The sequence below is a fragment of the Papaver somniferum genome, chromosome 2 (assembly GCF_003573695.1).
Source record: "Papaver somniferum cultivar HN1 chromosome 2, ASM357369v1, whole genome shotgun sequence".
In the NCBI taxonomy this organism is placed as follows: domain Eukaryota; kingdom Viridiplantae; phylum Streptophyta; class Magnoliopsida; order Ranunculales; family Papaveraceae; genus Papaver; species Papaver somniferum.
The window spans coordinates 64,998,398-65,014,546 of NC_039359.1; the positions used below are offsets into that span (position 1 = coordinate 64,998,398).

At 34.9% G+C, this 16,149-nt stretch overlaps 1 protein-coding gene across 2 annotated transcripts; it reads right to left on the reverse strand.

Moving 5' to 3' along the window:
- Nucleotides 1–632: 632 nt before the first annotated feature.
- LOC113347870 (beta-galactosidase 1-like) lies at nucleotides 633–6,830 on the reverse strand. 2 transcript variants are annotated; one of them, XM_026591550.1, is made up of 18 exons: nucleotides 6,504–6,830; nucleotides 5,830–6,038; nucleotides 5,673–5,739; nucleotides 5,468–5,560; nucleotides 5,193–5,336; nucleotides 4,881–4,969; nucleotides 4,671–4,776; nucleotides 4,467–4,554; nucleotides 3,671–3,789; nucleotides 3,419–3,583; nucleotides 3,081–3,253; nucleotides 2,859–2,968; nucleotides 2,640–2,749; nucleotides 2,416–2,526; nucleotides 2,208–2,318; nucleotides 1,887–2,092; nucleotides 1,455–1,791; nucleotides 633–1,326 (listed from the first exon to the last, which is right to left on the reverse strand). In XM_026591550.1, the coding sequence occupies exons 1-18, from the start codon at nucleotides 6,660–6,662 to the stop codon at nucleotides 1,201–1,203; spliced, it is 2,523 nt and encodes an 840-aa protein (XP_026447335.1). In that variant the 5' UTR covers nucleotides 6,663–6,830; the 3' UTR covers nucleotides 633–1,200. The 2 variants fall into 2 exon arrangements, with proteins under 2 accessions (XP_026447335.1, XP_026447336.1); XM_026591551.1 differs by having other exon boundaries at nucleotides 634–1,311; nucleotides 6,504–6,827.
- Nucleotides 6,831–16,149: the final 9,319 nt, after the last annotated feature.

A 16,149-nucleotide genomic window follows, 5' to 3' on the forward strand; every position in this document is an offset into this window, starting at 1 on the left:
ATACCCGAAATTATTACCGGAATGGATGCGAAAATAATTTTTGAATATCCATCGGGTATCTGATAGTCCTTATCGAATACGGATACGGTAATGGCCATATCCATTTTCATAAGTACCGTTGACAGGTCAAACGGACCCTTAAGGATTGATGAAAGAAACTGAAATTAAGGTTTCTGAGATTGGGTACAAACTTTAAAGGGGTAAAAAAGGGTGTTGATAAAAGAGTACTCATTAGATGTGGTGGCTCAAAATACTGCAAGTCTTACCAAATTCCTCTAGAACCATCGATGGATGCCGTTATCATAAGAATTTTATTACCTTTTCCTAGCATGCTCTGAGTTTGATTTCAACGTTTTTACTACTATTTTTTTCCCTGACTCTCTCCTAAGGCGCATAAGTGAATTGGCAAAGGATTAGAAGTGTGGTTGAAAAACTGATCAAATGAAGAGACAAATTCTGCCAAAGGAATGGGGAGATCCACCATTCCCTGCAATTAGTTTTAGTAGGAGTTTTTCTTCAATTACCACTTGATGAATAGGAAAATCAATGCTAGGGATAAACATTTTTAAGTTCACATAAGATTAATTGAAAAAAATAAAAATATCATTTTTTTCTGAAACGGAGGAAGTATAAGATTAAAGCTTGTTCCAAATAATGCATTATCAAGCATTAAGAAGAAGAACAACAAAAGTACTCATGACAAACCTTCAATTAAAATCTTATTATATGTTAATCACTCTTACATTGAGAGAAGGCAATCAAAAGAATTGCTTCTACTAAAGAAGAGAAATAACATAAGAGAACACAATCCTTGCAAGCCAAAAACTTGCTCAGGCATTCTCCTTTCAACTAACCAGATCATGCATGTGGACGCAAAAAAATCTTCGGTCACAACATGCCTTTACTCGCTTTCAATCTTTAAATGCTTTGTATGATAAACCAAAGCTACTCTATTTACATTTGCCTTCCTTCAAATCTTTCACCACTCTGTATGCACGCTTTCCGCCAAATGATGTGTTGCAGGTTTACAACTTCATCCTGTGGCAAAAGCCAATAACCGAAACCAGTAGTCTTTGATGACTTTGGATGTATAATGCAGAATTACCGAGAATTATATGAAGTAACTGTACTTTTATATACGAAAGAAGAACTACTATGCAGTATTTATTTGAATCCACTTTTCGCTGTTGATAACCTTCTTTAACTGCAAATGGCTTCAACAGAGAGCTTCTTCATGGTACCTGGACAAGGATCTCCTCCAAAAATCTCAGGACTAATAGTTACAGCACAAGATTGTTGCCCGATGCAGTTCTGCAACAACATTTCCTGTGTTAAAGTTTGTGCTAACAGAGATTAGGTGCAAAAATATTGCAGAAACGAACTCCCCGAGCAAGTTGTACATCTCCCTAGTGATGCAAAATATGAAACTTTGAAAAACAAAACTATATCAATACCTTTTGGAAAGCATCATAAGACTTGTGCGCGTGGCAACCTCCTTCCCTAAAGCTCCCACAAACTCCTTGTGGAGTTCCAAAGCTTGCAAACTTTATTGAAGAAATTTTCTTTCCAGGTGTACACCAAAGATGGGCTTTCGGCTTCAATGGTACTGCTGCCTTTCCATCAGCTAGAGCCAAATAACTCGATAGTGATGGTTGAGCTTCATAAATATCAGCACAAACACTCTGTACAGTTCTTCTATCCAAAGTGATTCCCCTTGGATTACCACCCAATTCTTCAAAAATAACCATCAAGTTTCCAGTGGGGTTCAACCATGAACGAGGTACATGATACCTAAAGATGAACGACAGCAACTTAGTCAAAACAAACTTCATGGTTTTCCAGAAAAGTCTTAGCTCCCTAAAATATGAAAAGGTTTATTATCTTACCATCTTTGCGAGGATTCTCCACAATTACTAGCGCATTTTTTCTCGTTATAGTTTCCAGCATAATTACAACCACCACATGTTCCAGATGCTTTATATGCAGGCCAATGACGTCCAATGCTCTGTCCATTTATCCATACTTGACCTTTTCCCATGCTACCCAAATCTAAAGCCAAAGGATCATTTCCACCTGGTGCATTGAAAATAGTCTGCAAAAAGGAGACATAGTTAGACCACATAATTGGAGCCAGTGAGAAAGTTCATGATACCTTACAGAGGGCCTGTATAGATGTTCGTTCCATATATGAAACTTGGGATCCTTACCTTGTACCATGTTAGGGGTTGTTTTTGAGCTATCAAAGATCCCTTCATCCACTCGACAGAGGAACTTCCACTAAGAGAGTTAAGACTCAAAGCTTCACCAGTCAAACCAACCTGCAAAAGTAGAAAGTTGGAAATTTTGATATTTTGGCAGTTTGCAGGGCGGTGGCAATATCAAGGAATCAAAGCAGGGAATAGACAGAAGACTAACCTTGTAGGACCACTTTTGCCATGTTAAGTCTCTTTGCTTGTCATTCAGACCCTTCAATGTGACTGGACCAAGAACCCCAGCATTCCATGTCTCAAATTGTTTGCCAATATTCTGTGTCAACTCAACCAACAAGGAGTGTGTCAGAATGGTAAGATTTGCTTGTGATTATCTAAAATATGAAAAAGTAGGCCATGAAACGAAAGAAAAACAGAACAGAAACTAACCGGGAGGCCAACAGCAGTGCTTAGTAGAGCAATCTTGTTAATGCCAACTCTCAGCCTCACATTGTTACTAAATGTCAGCTTAGGGTGATCCAAACCCCCATAAGCAGTTCCTGCAAAAACCGAACACAATATTACTCTAGGAAAGATCATTTTCTGGATGATAAACATCTCAAAAATGAATTGTTTAGGATATATTTTTGTCTGATTAAATTTGCTTACCAGATAATTGGCCGTTAATGAAAACATGCAAAGCATGACCAGCTGACATCACTGTTAGCACAGGATACTGCCCATTCTTCAAAAATGCTTCATTTGGCTCTATCTTGACACTAAAATGAAATAAAGGTGGAGAAAAGATTGAGTAAGAAGATGAAGGAAAAGACAACAGAATACTCGATACGAATTAACTTAGTGAAATGTGTAGGTGTTAAAACTACTTACTCTGTTGAGTACCACAAATAGTCCGAAGCATCTCTTGTCACATTTATCTGCTCCAACAATCCACGTGTTGTAGCTGAATTATCATCATAGGCTGCAGTCTCTTCGTTATATGATTGCCAAGCAAACCCACTGCTCACTGGTGTCATCTTTGCCTCTGAACTTTGTGCCCCCACCTGATTAGGAATTCAGATCATATAACAGAAAACTCAGTGTTGGAGTGAAAAAGAATGTCACATATCTCTTATTATAATCACATATTTCTGAGAATACAAAGTTCTCAACAAATTTTAAAAATGTTCAGCGACATTCAAAGAGCTCAGCTATAGTTTGATACTGACCCTTGCAGTGTTGAAAACGGTGTTTTTGCAGTCTGGAAGAATGCTGATAGACCAAGGAGGAAGGTTGTATTTTAAGCCTCTAAAGGTAACTGTTGCGTAGGAGTTTGCATCATTGTTTGCAAGGAATGCAGCACAACCTCCTGCCTTGTAATTGAAGACATGAGCCTGAACAAGAAACAAGCGCGAAATATGTTACTATAGATATTGGATCTATGTGGTATGGGTATAAGTGTATAAAACAATGAGACAAACCTCTTGCTTCCTCCCAAGAACTGTTTTGGTGGGTTCGGAATAAACTAAAGCTGGTTCACAAAGCTTGATCGCTTTATGAAGATCCCTCAAATGACCATATTTGGGTTCCCTTAGTAGTCCTACATAAGAGATGAAAGAAAGTTGTCAGAAAATTCAAAACTTGCTCTAATTCAATATAACTAAGAAATTCGGTTGTCAAGCAGGATATCTAAACTTCAAGGAATTGAAAAGAATATTGAGCTCCCTGTCACTGTCAAAATGTAACGATAACTTTCTGAAAGCAGGGCAAACCGACAAACCTATTTGCAATTTAAACTATAAAGTAGTATTTTAACTCTAAGCGGCACGCTGACATCTATGACAGTCATGGTCCAATGAGGGAGACTAACATGAGAGACCCACCATGTAAAATCTACAACATGGGACATCTTTTATTCTAGAAGTTGATTTCCGAGGTTGTTCATAACTGTTTTATTTTCTGTCTTTACTAGTGGATGCAGAAAGTAGCAACTGACTAGGATAAAAAGTGAAGCTCTACTTTTTTTTCTAGTTGTCTTGGTTCCCCTGTATGGAACAAACCTATGACTTCTTCCTTGTACTAAAGTAGTTTATAGAGAGTCCTAAAGGAATTGTAACTATGATGTCATAGTAATTTTTAGTCCCTCCAATGTTTTTCCAAACGCCTAAAACATCGCACAACTAAATATGTTTCTAGTCTAACTACAGATGCTGTCATTTTTGAATGGGTATTCAGGTAGGCACTTTTATGAATAAGCAAAGACTCTGATTAACATACCATATTCGTCAATTGGAGCATCATAGTCATAACTAGTTGCTATGAAAGGACCACCTGCTGTCCTCCCGAAATTTGTTCCTCCATGATACTGAAGTATAGAAGCAAAAAAGAAGAAGCTGAAGTTAAAACGGATTGAAGATCGCTAAACAACTTTTGAACTAGAACTACACTTAAATCATAAATGCAACTACGACAAAACCTTACCATGTAATAGTTCATGAATGATCCACCAGTTTGTATAAATTTGGCAACCGAGTACGCAACGTCTTCAGCAGGTCTATGGGGAACTGCACCCCCGAATCCAGTGAACCTATAAACAGAACAAATCCTCATAATAAGTTTCTCAGTTCTTAATAGGTGCAAGAACAGAAACATAATACTGCCAACTTGAGGAGTAATAAGTGGGCCGCCTACCATCCAGTCCAATTTTCAGTCCACATCTTTGGCTTATACTTCTTGTTGGGAGTGAACCAATCACAATAGAAACCATTGCAAGCGTTTATCTATCATAAGTGAACAAACCTAAGTTAGAAACTATAGAAATGGATAACATTCAAGAAATATCTCCTATAGTAGACCCTGCAGTCACCATCAGAGCTATCCAACATGAAGACAAAAATACTCCCACTAGAGATAAGCCGAACCATGCTTTAACGCTTAAACATGCGAGAAACAAGAGATACTTTTTTACCTATTAGAAGTGTTCAAGAGGTCAAAGTTACTTACAATTGGATCAGGAGCATCATCTTGCTTGCACATAACCCATGGGACACCAGTACCAAGTCCTACAGCCATTTTAGCTGCCCATTGCGTATACGCTTTCCCAGGAGCACCAATTTCCCATTCCTCTGGTCCATATTCATTCTCTATCTGTAATTCAAAATTCCAAAACCAAAACTCTCAATTTTCATTTACAATTTCTGTCAAGCAATCATCTCAAATTCAATAAACTAACTCCAAGACCCGGAATGGGGGATAAGAACATTGATCAATTTGTTCACCTGGGACATAATGATTGGCCCTCCTTGAGTTTGAAACATTCTTTCAGCTTTCATCATGTCGACGATTTTTGTCGTAAACTTTTGCATTGCAGCCTTCATTATAAACCATTCAGAAAAATCCATCAACAACAGTACAATAGCAACAACTACTAAACCCCAAAACTGGAAATTTTGTAATCTGGATAGAGAAATACAATCCACAAACCTTGAATGGTCCATTATCTGTTCTGAAATGCATGCCAGGGACATACTTGAGCCAAACAGGAAAACCCCTGAATTCAAAAACACAGCTTTTTTAGAATCAATACAAATGAAATTGAAACTCAAAACAAGAAATTGAAAGTGGAAATTTGAGAGATTACCCAAAGTTCCATTCAGCACAAACATAAGGACCAATTCTGAGATGGACATAGAGACCAGCTTGATGAGCCAACTTGATAAACTTAACCAAATCATATCTTCCTTCAAAGTAATATTTCCCAGGAGAGGGTTCATGCCCATTCCAGAAGACATAAGTCTGGATTACATCTAAACCTCCATCTTTGGCTTTCTGAATAAGATCAGGCCACATCTGAAACCCAGAGAAACAAAAGTTCAATAATTTATTAAAAAGTGAAGAAAAATCCAAAATTAAAGTGAAAAACAGTAAATTCCAATTTGCAGAAAGAAAAAATCTAAAAATATAAGTAAAAGCTGACAAGTTGTAGAAAGTTAAAAACCAAATATACCCATTTTCTATTAACTACTGAAATTGAAATAAAAAAAAAATGAAGGAACTTCAAATTCTATATGAATCAAAAAGATCAGAGATGCCCATTGCTTTCATTTAACAGACTATTGAGGAATAGAGTTCTCAAATCTTCAAAATTTATATGAAATTTGGAGAAAACAAAGAAATTTAAGGAGCCCCATTGGAGAAAAATCAAAAATTACCCAGAGAAACTGAAGAAAAATGAGAAAACAGTAGAAAATAAAATCAATCAAGTTTTTGAGAGAAATTAAGAAAAACCCATTGATTGCATTACTAGTAGTATACCTCAGGTGTGCTTCTAGGATAATGAATAGAACCAGAAAGGAGAATCCTTCTTTGTCCATTAATGATAATAGCTTTACTATCATAAGTTACAGAAGCTTCTGTAATACATGATAGAAAACCTAGTAATAAAAAGCTCAACCACATTATTGGTTTTGCCATTACTGTATTGGGTTTTGGTCCTTGTTTCTGAAAGGATGCTTTTGTTTTGCTTTTGCTGAGATTCTTTGGTGGTTTCTTCAGAGCAAAGAGAGAAGAAGAAGAAGAAGAAGAAGAAGAAGAAGAAGAAGAAGAAGAAGAAGAAGAAGAAGAAGAAGAAGAAGAAGAAGAAGAAGAAGAAGAAGAAGAAGAAGAAGAAGAAGAAGAAGAAGAAGAAGAAGAAGAAGAAGAAGAAGAAGAAGAAGAAGAAGAAGAAGAAGAAGAAGAAGAAGAAGAAGAAGAAGAAGAAGAAGAAGAAGAAGAAGAAGAAGAAGAAGAAGAAGAAGAAGAAGAAGAAGAAGAAGAAGAAGAAGAAGAAGAAGAAGAGAGATATTTTGGAAGAAAGGGTTTTTCCTTTGTTTTTGTTTCCATGTCTTGAGAATGATTTTGAAAAAAAGAGAGTGAGTAAACAGATAGGAATTAGTTTTCGTTTTGGAGAAAAATATTGAAGTTTTTGAACTGCTTTTGAAACAAGAAATTTGAACTATTAATAGGGGTTTGAGTGGGACCTACATTTTAGTCTTAGCGTCAAATTTCATCCTATCCAATTCAACAAAAACAAAAATAAAAATCTTTATATTTTTCAAAAAATTAAGGTGATATTTTGTTTAACCAACATTTTACATATAACAAAATGATATGTGAACATCAGACAAACAAAGTTTTAAAGGGCATTCCGATATAATTTTGTTTGCTTTGCTGGTAGTAAAAGTTAGAAGCCAAATAATTTTACTTCATAAAAAATTCACATCTCGGATCTCTAAAAATTGTTTTGAAATTTGACACTCAAACGGATTTCTGATTTTTAGAGATCGAATAACTACTTCTGATGTGCTATCCAAAGAGGCAATTCACATCATTTTAACATGAAAATGGAAAACACTGAGGTATGCAACCGAACCAGATAATACGAACAACTAAATAATAATATCATATTGTCGTATAAATGTAATGAAAAGATAGTGTCCAGACCAAAAAAAAAATTCCCCACTCTCGGCACTTGGGTGATAGTAGCTAAAAATTTCAACCTGCTAACAAAATGTCAAAATAATAATTTCTCATTTCTGTGACACTTTAGTTATCATTGTAGTACTAATTTATTTTGAAAAACAGTAGTTTTGGAACAAAGGAAAAAGAAAAAGAATTTTTAAATACATTAGTGGAAAAGATTGATTACTGAATCCCCTCCCTTGATGAATGAATCCCCCAAATCCCTATACTGTTGGTTTTGTTGGTCAGTGAGTCTTTACCGCTTTTTCCTTAAGAATTTAATATGATTTCATTTCAGTCAGGGATTGGATGATTTTTCAAAATCTTGGAAAAAGTTCTCCTTCAGCATTTGTCTAATGGTTCTGGTTCAACAATATCTAACCCAAAATAACTAAATTCAAAAAGGAATCGGTGCTCAGCTACCAACTAAACACTCTACACTCTGTAATCGTTTAATAGTTAATAAAGAATATTTTCAAAGTAAAAAAAATAAAAAAAAAAATAATAATAATTGAATTACGTTTGTGACTTGACTGACTTGTTAGCCATACGGCCACGTTTGCTGCAGGAGAATAAATTTTCGTTTCCAGAAACATTTCCGTAACCAGAATCTAAGGATGGCCGTTGGGGCAAAGACTTGACCAATATAAATTTCATCAACCCTACAAATTTTTATGCGGCAACTGTAACTGTTTAAGACAAAGTCTTATTTTGCCGTTTTAAGGCCTTCCCCAGTACCAAAAAGAGAGTGCAATTTCAAATGTATAAGCTAAAGTTCATTACAAATTCTAGTTATCATTTTCTTTTTTTATCTGCCGTTATTACTCTGTATTCATTCTAATCAATCAATCGCATTAATCAACATCTGATTACAGATATCATCTTCATGGTTTTTGGTTAAGATTTCTGGTTTACACCTAACACATGTGTTTGTCTTCCTGGACGCCTTCCAACATATATAGTAGATCATAACCCTGACCAGCTAATTGCCTTAGTTAAGATACAATGTTTGATATTGATTGTCATTATTATTACAGTGTAGCACACGATGGAAGCATATGCCTGAGAGGTTTAAGTTAGCTTAAAAAATAATATTTTGTAGGTTTAAGTTTGCTTAGGGGTGTAAAAATTGCATGAGCTGCAAAGACTTGACTAAAATTTCTTCTTAACTAGGAAAATGAGGTTACTAAATTGCGGACAACGAGCTTGATGTTAATGGATAATGAGTTAGCTAGAACTAGTTAAGCATTCATTTTTAGCTAAGTCAGTATAACGAGTTAAGCATATCTGCCGTGTGAGAGTGTTGTTAGTGATGGGTTTCCTAGGTTAGAAAATGGTGGTCTTGGTGGGAGAAGAAAGCGGAAACAAAAGAACAAAATAGCTTACTATCATGTATTATATATTAAAGCGGATCGAATATGATTAGAGAAAACACATTGAAGTAAATTGATTTTGTTTCTTGTTTGAGGATTTTACCGTTGTTGTCCGATCAGTTTATATATTCCAAGAGCAAGCGTTATGATGGAAGAATTTCATCTTTCAAGTTTCCCATCAATTAACTACTTGGAATAGATCGTGGAAATGCAAATCTAATGATAGACACTTTCAAAACAAAAAAATAAATAGCGGTCAAAATATTTGAAACGATATCGAACTTATATTTTGGTACGTTCAGTATAACATTTAGGATTTCATATTTTTAATCAAAAGTTTTCGCTCAACGTTGTTTCAGTTCACATTTGACAATCCAGCATCGTATTGGTAGATGCTTAGCGTAAATTGAACTACCACTTTTTCTAATGATTTTTCACTTGGATTATGTGTTTTCTTCCCAACGGATCCTGGAAAATGGCTTAACAAGGTGTGAAAACTCTCTATTTAAAAGAAAACACTCTCACTCCAAAAACACTCTCTCTCCGAAAATTCCATGAAATGAGCAATCTTCTACTTAGATCCGCTCCTTTAGAGTGAATCTGAGCAGAAGAATGTCAACCAATCTTATCCCTCTGTTATATTTATTCTTTCTGATTTGTTTGAGACGATTTTTATCAGTGTTTTCGGATTCGAAACTAACTTGTTTTAGGTTCAGCTTTAGCTGATTTTTCTTCCTTTGAATCTCGGTTTTTACTTGTTATTAGTTTAGTTATCAGTTTCTTAACTTGAGTTTCTGATCTTTATCTCCTAATCTTCTGTAATCGTTCAAGGTTTTTAGCTTAGGTTCTTATTCATTTTTTTTACTTTGGGTTCTGATTTTGGGTATTTTGACTTTTCTTCTTTGTTTTAAATTTTTCAAGTGTTTGTTAATCAAAGTATTGTTTCCTAACTGAGATTTGGAAGTTTCATCAAGTTCTTGCTGATTTTTCCTATTTAAAAGTACAAGCTCTTGTAATAAATGAATCTTCAACAAACACTCAACAAACAATAACATCAAAGTTTTTGTAGAAACATCATCAGATTGTATGACTCCGATTCTGATTCATTCACTTACAACAACAAGATTTTAAAAGACATAGACATAAGCTACTAGAAAGAACAGAATACACTGGCAACAAACAATTCTACAAGACCGAGTCATATGAAGACCCAAACCGATCCCGATCGATTACGTCCCATGAAAACCGGTTTAAGAAATATAAGTTATATGTGAAACTGTTGTTATAAAAAAAAAAAACATTATCATTGGATTAAATCTATGTATCCTTTTATGCATTTGTCATCACTATTATTTTGAAAAAACTCTAGAAAATTGGTTGGATTTATGGATCTTGATATTTCTATCAATTATAAATTTGTCTCGTGGGGGTGGATTACTTAATTTTGATCCAAATCAATACCATGTATTGCCACATGAGATTTTGACTGGTCAATAGTTGATATTGGCTATTTAACCGAAATTTTGGATAGCCGGGATAGATTTCTTAATTTTTTTCCATCATGAGATAGATTCCCAAACGCATTAGTGAAAACGGGACATATTCCCTAATTTTTCCGCCATAAATATGTTTGATGAGCCTTTCATTATAATAAGAGAAAAAAAAACGATCTGCAACAAGTAACAAAAGAGTGGTTGTTGAAGGAGAAAAATTAGGATTTAGAACTGCTACATTATTTTATCAAATTGGCTCCGAAAGGCTGATCCCGTATATCTTACACAAATCTTTAAATTGGGCTTTATATTCATTGTTGGGATATTTAACAAATGATATCATGAAATATGAGGGATGGTAACTAAACCAACTGTTGGTCGTTAAATAGTTTGACAATGTTTAGTACGTATTTTTCATTTTTTCAAAAGAAAGAGTATTTGATTTTATGAGTTTACATCTGATTAAATATTCCGGTACCATTCTTTAAATAGTCCTCCATAGTTCGCTATCTTACAAAGAGATTTTCTTTTTACCCTTTAAAATATTTGATCCCCTCTCTATCATTAATTTTTAGCACTGAGATGGTAAATAAGATTAGGGTATGTCATTAAAGTAATCCAAAAACAAAATTTGTACTTATAAGGGTTTATGTCTGATTAATTCATACCGAAATATGATTTTGAAAGCACTTAAATGTAAAATAGTTATGAATGTTATTAAAACAATATTTGCCAAAAAGACCTAATTAGGTTGTGCATAACATCAGAGACATATAGCTGAACCAAAACCATTAATATGAGCATTATTTCTGGTTGAATTTTGTTTTGCTAGGGAGAAGTATATTATGAGTACAATGTGTAAACAATGACTTTGAGTTAAACGCTGAGACAAATAGAGCTGTTTGATTAGGCGCCTGATCAGATTAAATATGAATAAAAATGGAAATGGGTTTGCTGCCCTTCAATATCGGTTTCCTTTATAAACTCTTTTGAGGTGCCAATTTGTTTGCGTAAAGCAATTTTGAAAATTTAAATTCCGTTAGTACTTAATACACCAGTGGAGTGACACTTTACGCGTCGCACGGCAATTTGTTGGAAATAAATGACGCTGGGAAGTATGGCGGGAAAGCGTACAACACAATACAAACAAACATGTGGGCCCACCCTTCGTCTCTTTTGTGTTTTGTTTTTCACTTGATTAGATCTTACGGCAAGATCGTACGCACAATCTTTGTCATGCCAAAACGAACTCACGACCCTAGTTAGCATTTCGAGATTCGGCAAACGTACGGAACGACAAACGTACGAGTATTATACGGTTTTGTAAAACCCAAATTCGGTCCAAAATTCGGTCAACGGAACGTGATTCATCAGTAATTCGGAACGGCATACGTACGTGTATAATTCGATTTATAAATGTGAGTTCGGATCTGAAAATTCGGTATATATATATAATAAATAATTAATATTTATAAGGTCATAGACTAATTTTTATGCATACATGTGAGTTATTTAAAGAAAAAGTAAACTTAATATGATGATATTAATAATATATACAACAGTAGTCATCAAAGAGGACGTGGTATAGTGGTTTAGATCTCTCTCACCTTCACCTTCAAATCTCTTCTGTCATTTTTTTTTCATAAAAATTACAACAACGTCTAATATTGGGCCGTGTATGCTTGAGAGGCAGTAAAGCCCAAAAAAATAGGGCCTTTGAAAACATAAAAGCTAAAGAATTTTTGGCGAATTAAACGGACGTATCATTCGGGATACGTAAAGTTCGTGAACGATTCGCGAATAATCCGGAAATGCCACATAATACGCGTCTTGGGTTCGGAGTTACAAACGTACGCGAATAAATCGGTAAAATTCGCGGTACGGAAAAATTCGAATCATTCGCGAACTTACTGACTAGGCTCAGGACTGACATGATCAACACACTGCTTCGAGTTATGTGCACACAACCAAGATATTGCCCAAGTCGCAGGTAACTAACAAAGGGTCGTCCGTTCAGGAGATATCCTATCTAAAACGTTACACAGAGAAAGAAAAGAGGCAAATTTAGCTCCAAATTTAACTTGCCGTAGACCAAGTGAAACTTAGATATCAATAGTGGTGGAACTAGAAATTGAATGTGGGAGTTGCTGGAGAGTTATTTGGGTTTGATTTTTTTTGTTTGCACTTGGCTTAAACCTATTTTTAGGCATGATTTATTAACTAACCTTTAGTAAAATCTAAGTTTTTCCGAGTTTTGGGACTGGCTTAAGCCAAGAGGAAATCAGTGTGTAGTTCCGTCCCTAGATGTCAAACTTTTAATTAGGAAAAATGATTCTTTTATTTTCCTTGACGTCAACATTTTGATCTATAAAATGTTTTATTTATCGATAAAAAAAATATTAGGAAAAATGACTTTTTTTACTTTCTTATTCTCACACTAACTCATATTCTATCGCTATTTTTATGGATGAAAACCAAATGACAGCGGATTTGAAGCTAATAGTTTTAGAATATGTTCTTACAACTCTATATTCCCACAAAAAAAAGAAAAAATCATATTCTGAAGCACAACTAAATAAATATGATCAAAATAAATATTCAGACTTTTATTCAACCAACTAAACAATTTCTACACATGGAAATAAAACTAACAAGAGAAGAAACCGTGATAGCCAGACCCAAAAAGTTCTTTTGATCTTCTTTTCGTAATAAAACCCACAATTACAGTCTGGTGTTCCAGCCTTGATATATTCAAAGGCTTTCAAATTAATTGTACTATTTTCGATTGGAAAATTTTCGTTCATCATTGAATTGCATATTTTTTCTTCAGTTATTTTTATTTTAATATATTGAATTTTTTCTTTCAAAAATGATTGCGTAAATTGAGGTGCAGATGAATATAATTCCTATTTGTTGCAAGAAAATGACAATAATTTCAAGGCTCATCAACGTTACATTATCCATTTTGCTACTAGTTTTTGGACCCATACTTGTAAAGACTTATTTTCTTCTGTAACCCGAAAGTTTCTTGTGTTTTTTTTCTTGTTTTGATTTTCCACTCGCTTGGGATACTGATACGCCAATTCATAACACACTACTGACCCTAACAAATGAGGGAAAGGAGCTTTAACCATGCAAAAGAGAAGCAGCCGGGTTACTTGATTTATAATTTAGTAGCGACTGGGATTATGAGGAACTTTAAGAGAAAGACAAAGCATATACCTCCACGAATATCTGTTAAACAAGTTGTTCTAAAACTTTCCTTTTTCCCGATCGGTTAACTAATCAACATCTACTTTTTCGAGGGAAAAAGAAAGAGCCACTGTACCTTTATTTTGTGTCGTTCTTATCGTAATGGCCAATTTTTGCGTGTAAGTTGCATTTTATCTCGATAAAACACTCATAAATATGGATGCATCGCTGGATCGTGGATGGATGTATGCCTCGGAAGACAATATCATCAAAAGTTGGCAAGTTACTCTTTTTATGATGAATGATAAATATATAGGCAGATGACACTGCATAACACTGAAGCCATTCAAAACTCGTCAGCACATAATTCTTTATCTATACAAATATAATATTAATAACGAAAATCATATACGTGAAGAACACGGGGTTTTCACTTTTTTGCCAAAGTGACATAGGCTGTGTGTTTCAGCCAAATGAATCGTAAAAAGAATGAAATATATCGTTCGTAAATATGTGTCCGGACGTGCACAAAAAAAAAATCATCCACTATGTGGATACTCGAAAAATCATTGGACGACATGCACATGATAAACGGAAAATGGGTTATTTGTCCAAATATTTTTAAATCACGGTTCAAATGGACGGGTAAAAAACAGTTTGAGTGAAATGGCCAAAAAAAAAAATAGTAAGGATGAAACTGGATACATCATGTTTAAATTAAAAATAAGAAAAAATATTTAGAAATAGGCACGATGAAATCGGTTACATCCTGCCTATTTTTATATTTTTGGCCATTTAAACAGTATCAAAATCTAACTGTCCATTTCACCCAAAAATTGTTGATTTTGATCTTTTTAATCAATTTTGTGCATAATAAAGACCATGCTAATTGCTAAACCATCCAAAAAAAAAAAAAACTATCGGGCAACATGCGCATAAAGGCCATGCTATGCTAAACCGTCCCTATCGTTTAAAAATAGACGTGTGTGACGCTTTGCTCGGATAACCATGAAATTCAGTCACACAAGTCATTGTTTCGCCATAACTAATCCTTAGCTCGACACTAAAATATGGTTATGAATCCATCATCTATATTTAGGATTGGTACCTATAACCACCACTTTCAAACTCCTCCTCCTCCTCCTCTTCCTCTTCATCGTCATCATCAAGATTAGATAAATTCAATTTTCTGGTCCAAGTTGGGACTTGATTGGATCAGACTGGACCTACAATTAGTACATTTCTCAATCACACTATCCCCTAAAAGATTTGAAGGTCAATCAAAAACCTTAGATTAGAATGCCAAATCAGCTTCATAAACCATGTGGGACCCCTTTTTTAGGTTCTTTTTCTAGGACGAGACAATTTTTGAGTTCCTTGCTTATATGCATGCAACATAGATATTTCATTCACATAATACGGCACCTTTTGGTTCATACGAAGAGAGAAATGATGTTGGTTGCTTTAGGGTCTTTAGATTTTTTTTTATGTGCATTTTTTGAAGATAATATTATAATTTTGTAGGGTAGAAGAGAGGGTTTTTATTTTGGTGGACCATTAAAATAACTTCTTATCTTGTTATTTGAGGACACATAAGACTAGCAGCATTCTAGGCATATCCAAATATTTTCTAGAGTTTTTGATCGGTCCCAAATGAATCCGATTGATGAAAAAAAAATGCCTGCTACCTCATTCACATTACTATGTATGGCGATGTGATTGTGAGCATCTGAAACACTGATCATTCAAGTTTCGTATCTGTTCAAGTCAGATTTATCTCTATTATATTAGATTTTTTCGCTTAAGAATAATTTGTGTTTGCATGAAACCGTGCATGCATCAACCATCACTCTATTACAGTACTTTCATGTTTTTGAAACGAGTACCGATGCTAAAAGGCTAAAACTGTCACCTTACTATTGTTGTTGGTTGATGTACTTCAATCATGTCCTTAGATTTGCTGTGCACTCTCTCGTTATACAGTACTGATTGTCCAATCAAACTCCCGAGAAAGCGGTTTGGCGAATGAATGATGTGCTGATTTGAATTTAAAGTCCGACAAGGGATTGTCTGGGTGGGGCGGCAATAAAAAGGATGATTTTCTCCTTCATCCTATCCGTCAGTCATTCCGCATGGATATGACCGGCCTAGGTTGTCTGAATTCCCACTCACCACCCATTCCATAATATTATCCACAATAGCAACTTCAGCTAGCGCATGCCATCGTTCCACTGTTCCACCGCCCCATACAACCGGTTAATGTACTCATTCCAGCTTCATTTTACCCTGCATTACCTAAAATCGTCACTAAACAAGATGGTAGGATCTACTCCTGTCATTTCCTATCTCAATGCTAAGAACTCAGGGTTATATCCCGTCAATCTAGAATCATTGGTAAGTTTT

Excerpts from the sequence above, each read along its gene's own strand:
- LOC113347870 (XM_026591550.1), bottom strand. The coding sequence starts at position 6,662 with ATGGCAAAACCAATAATGTGGTTGAGCTTTTTATTACTAGGTTTTCTA. Across the intron at positions 2,093-2,207 it reads AACCCCTAACATGGTACAAG|ACTATTTTCAATGCACCAGG; the intron begins GTAAGGATCCCA and ends TCCTTTTTGCAG. Across the intron at positions 1,327-1,454 it reads CTTATGATGCTTTCCAAAAG|GAAATGTTGTTGCAGAACTG; the intron begins GTATTGATATAG and ends ACTTTAACACAG.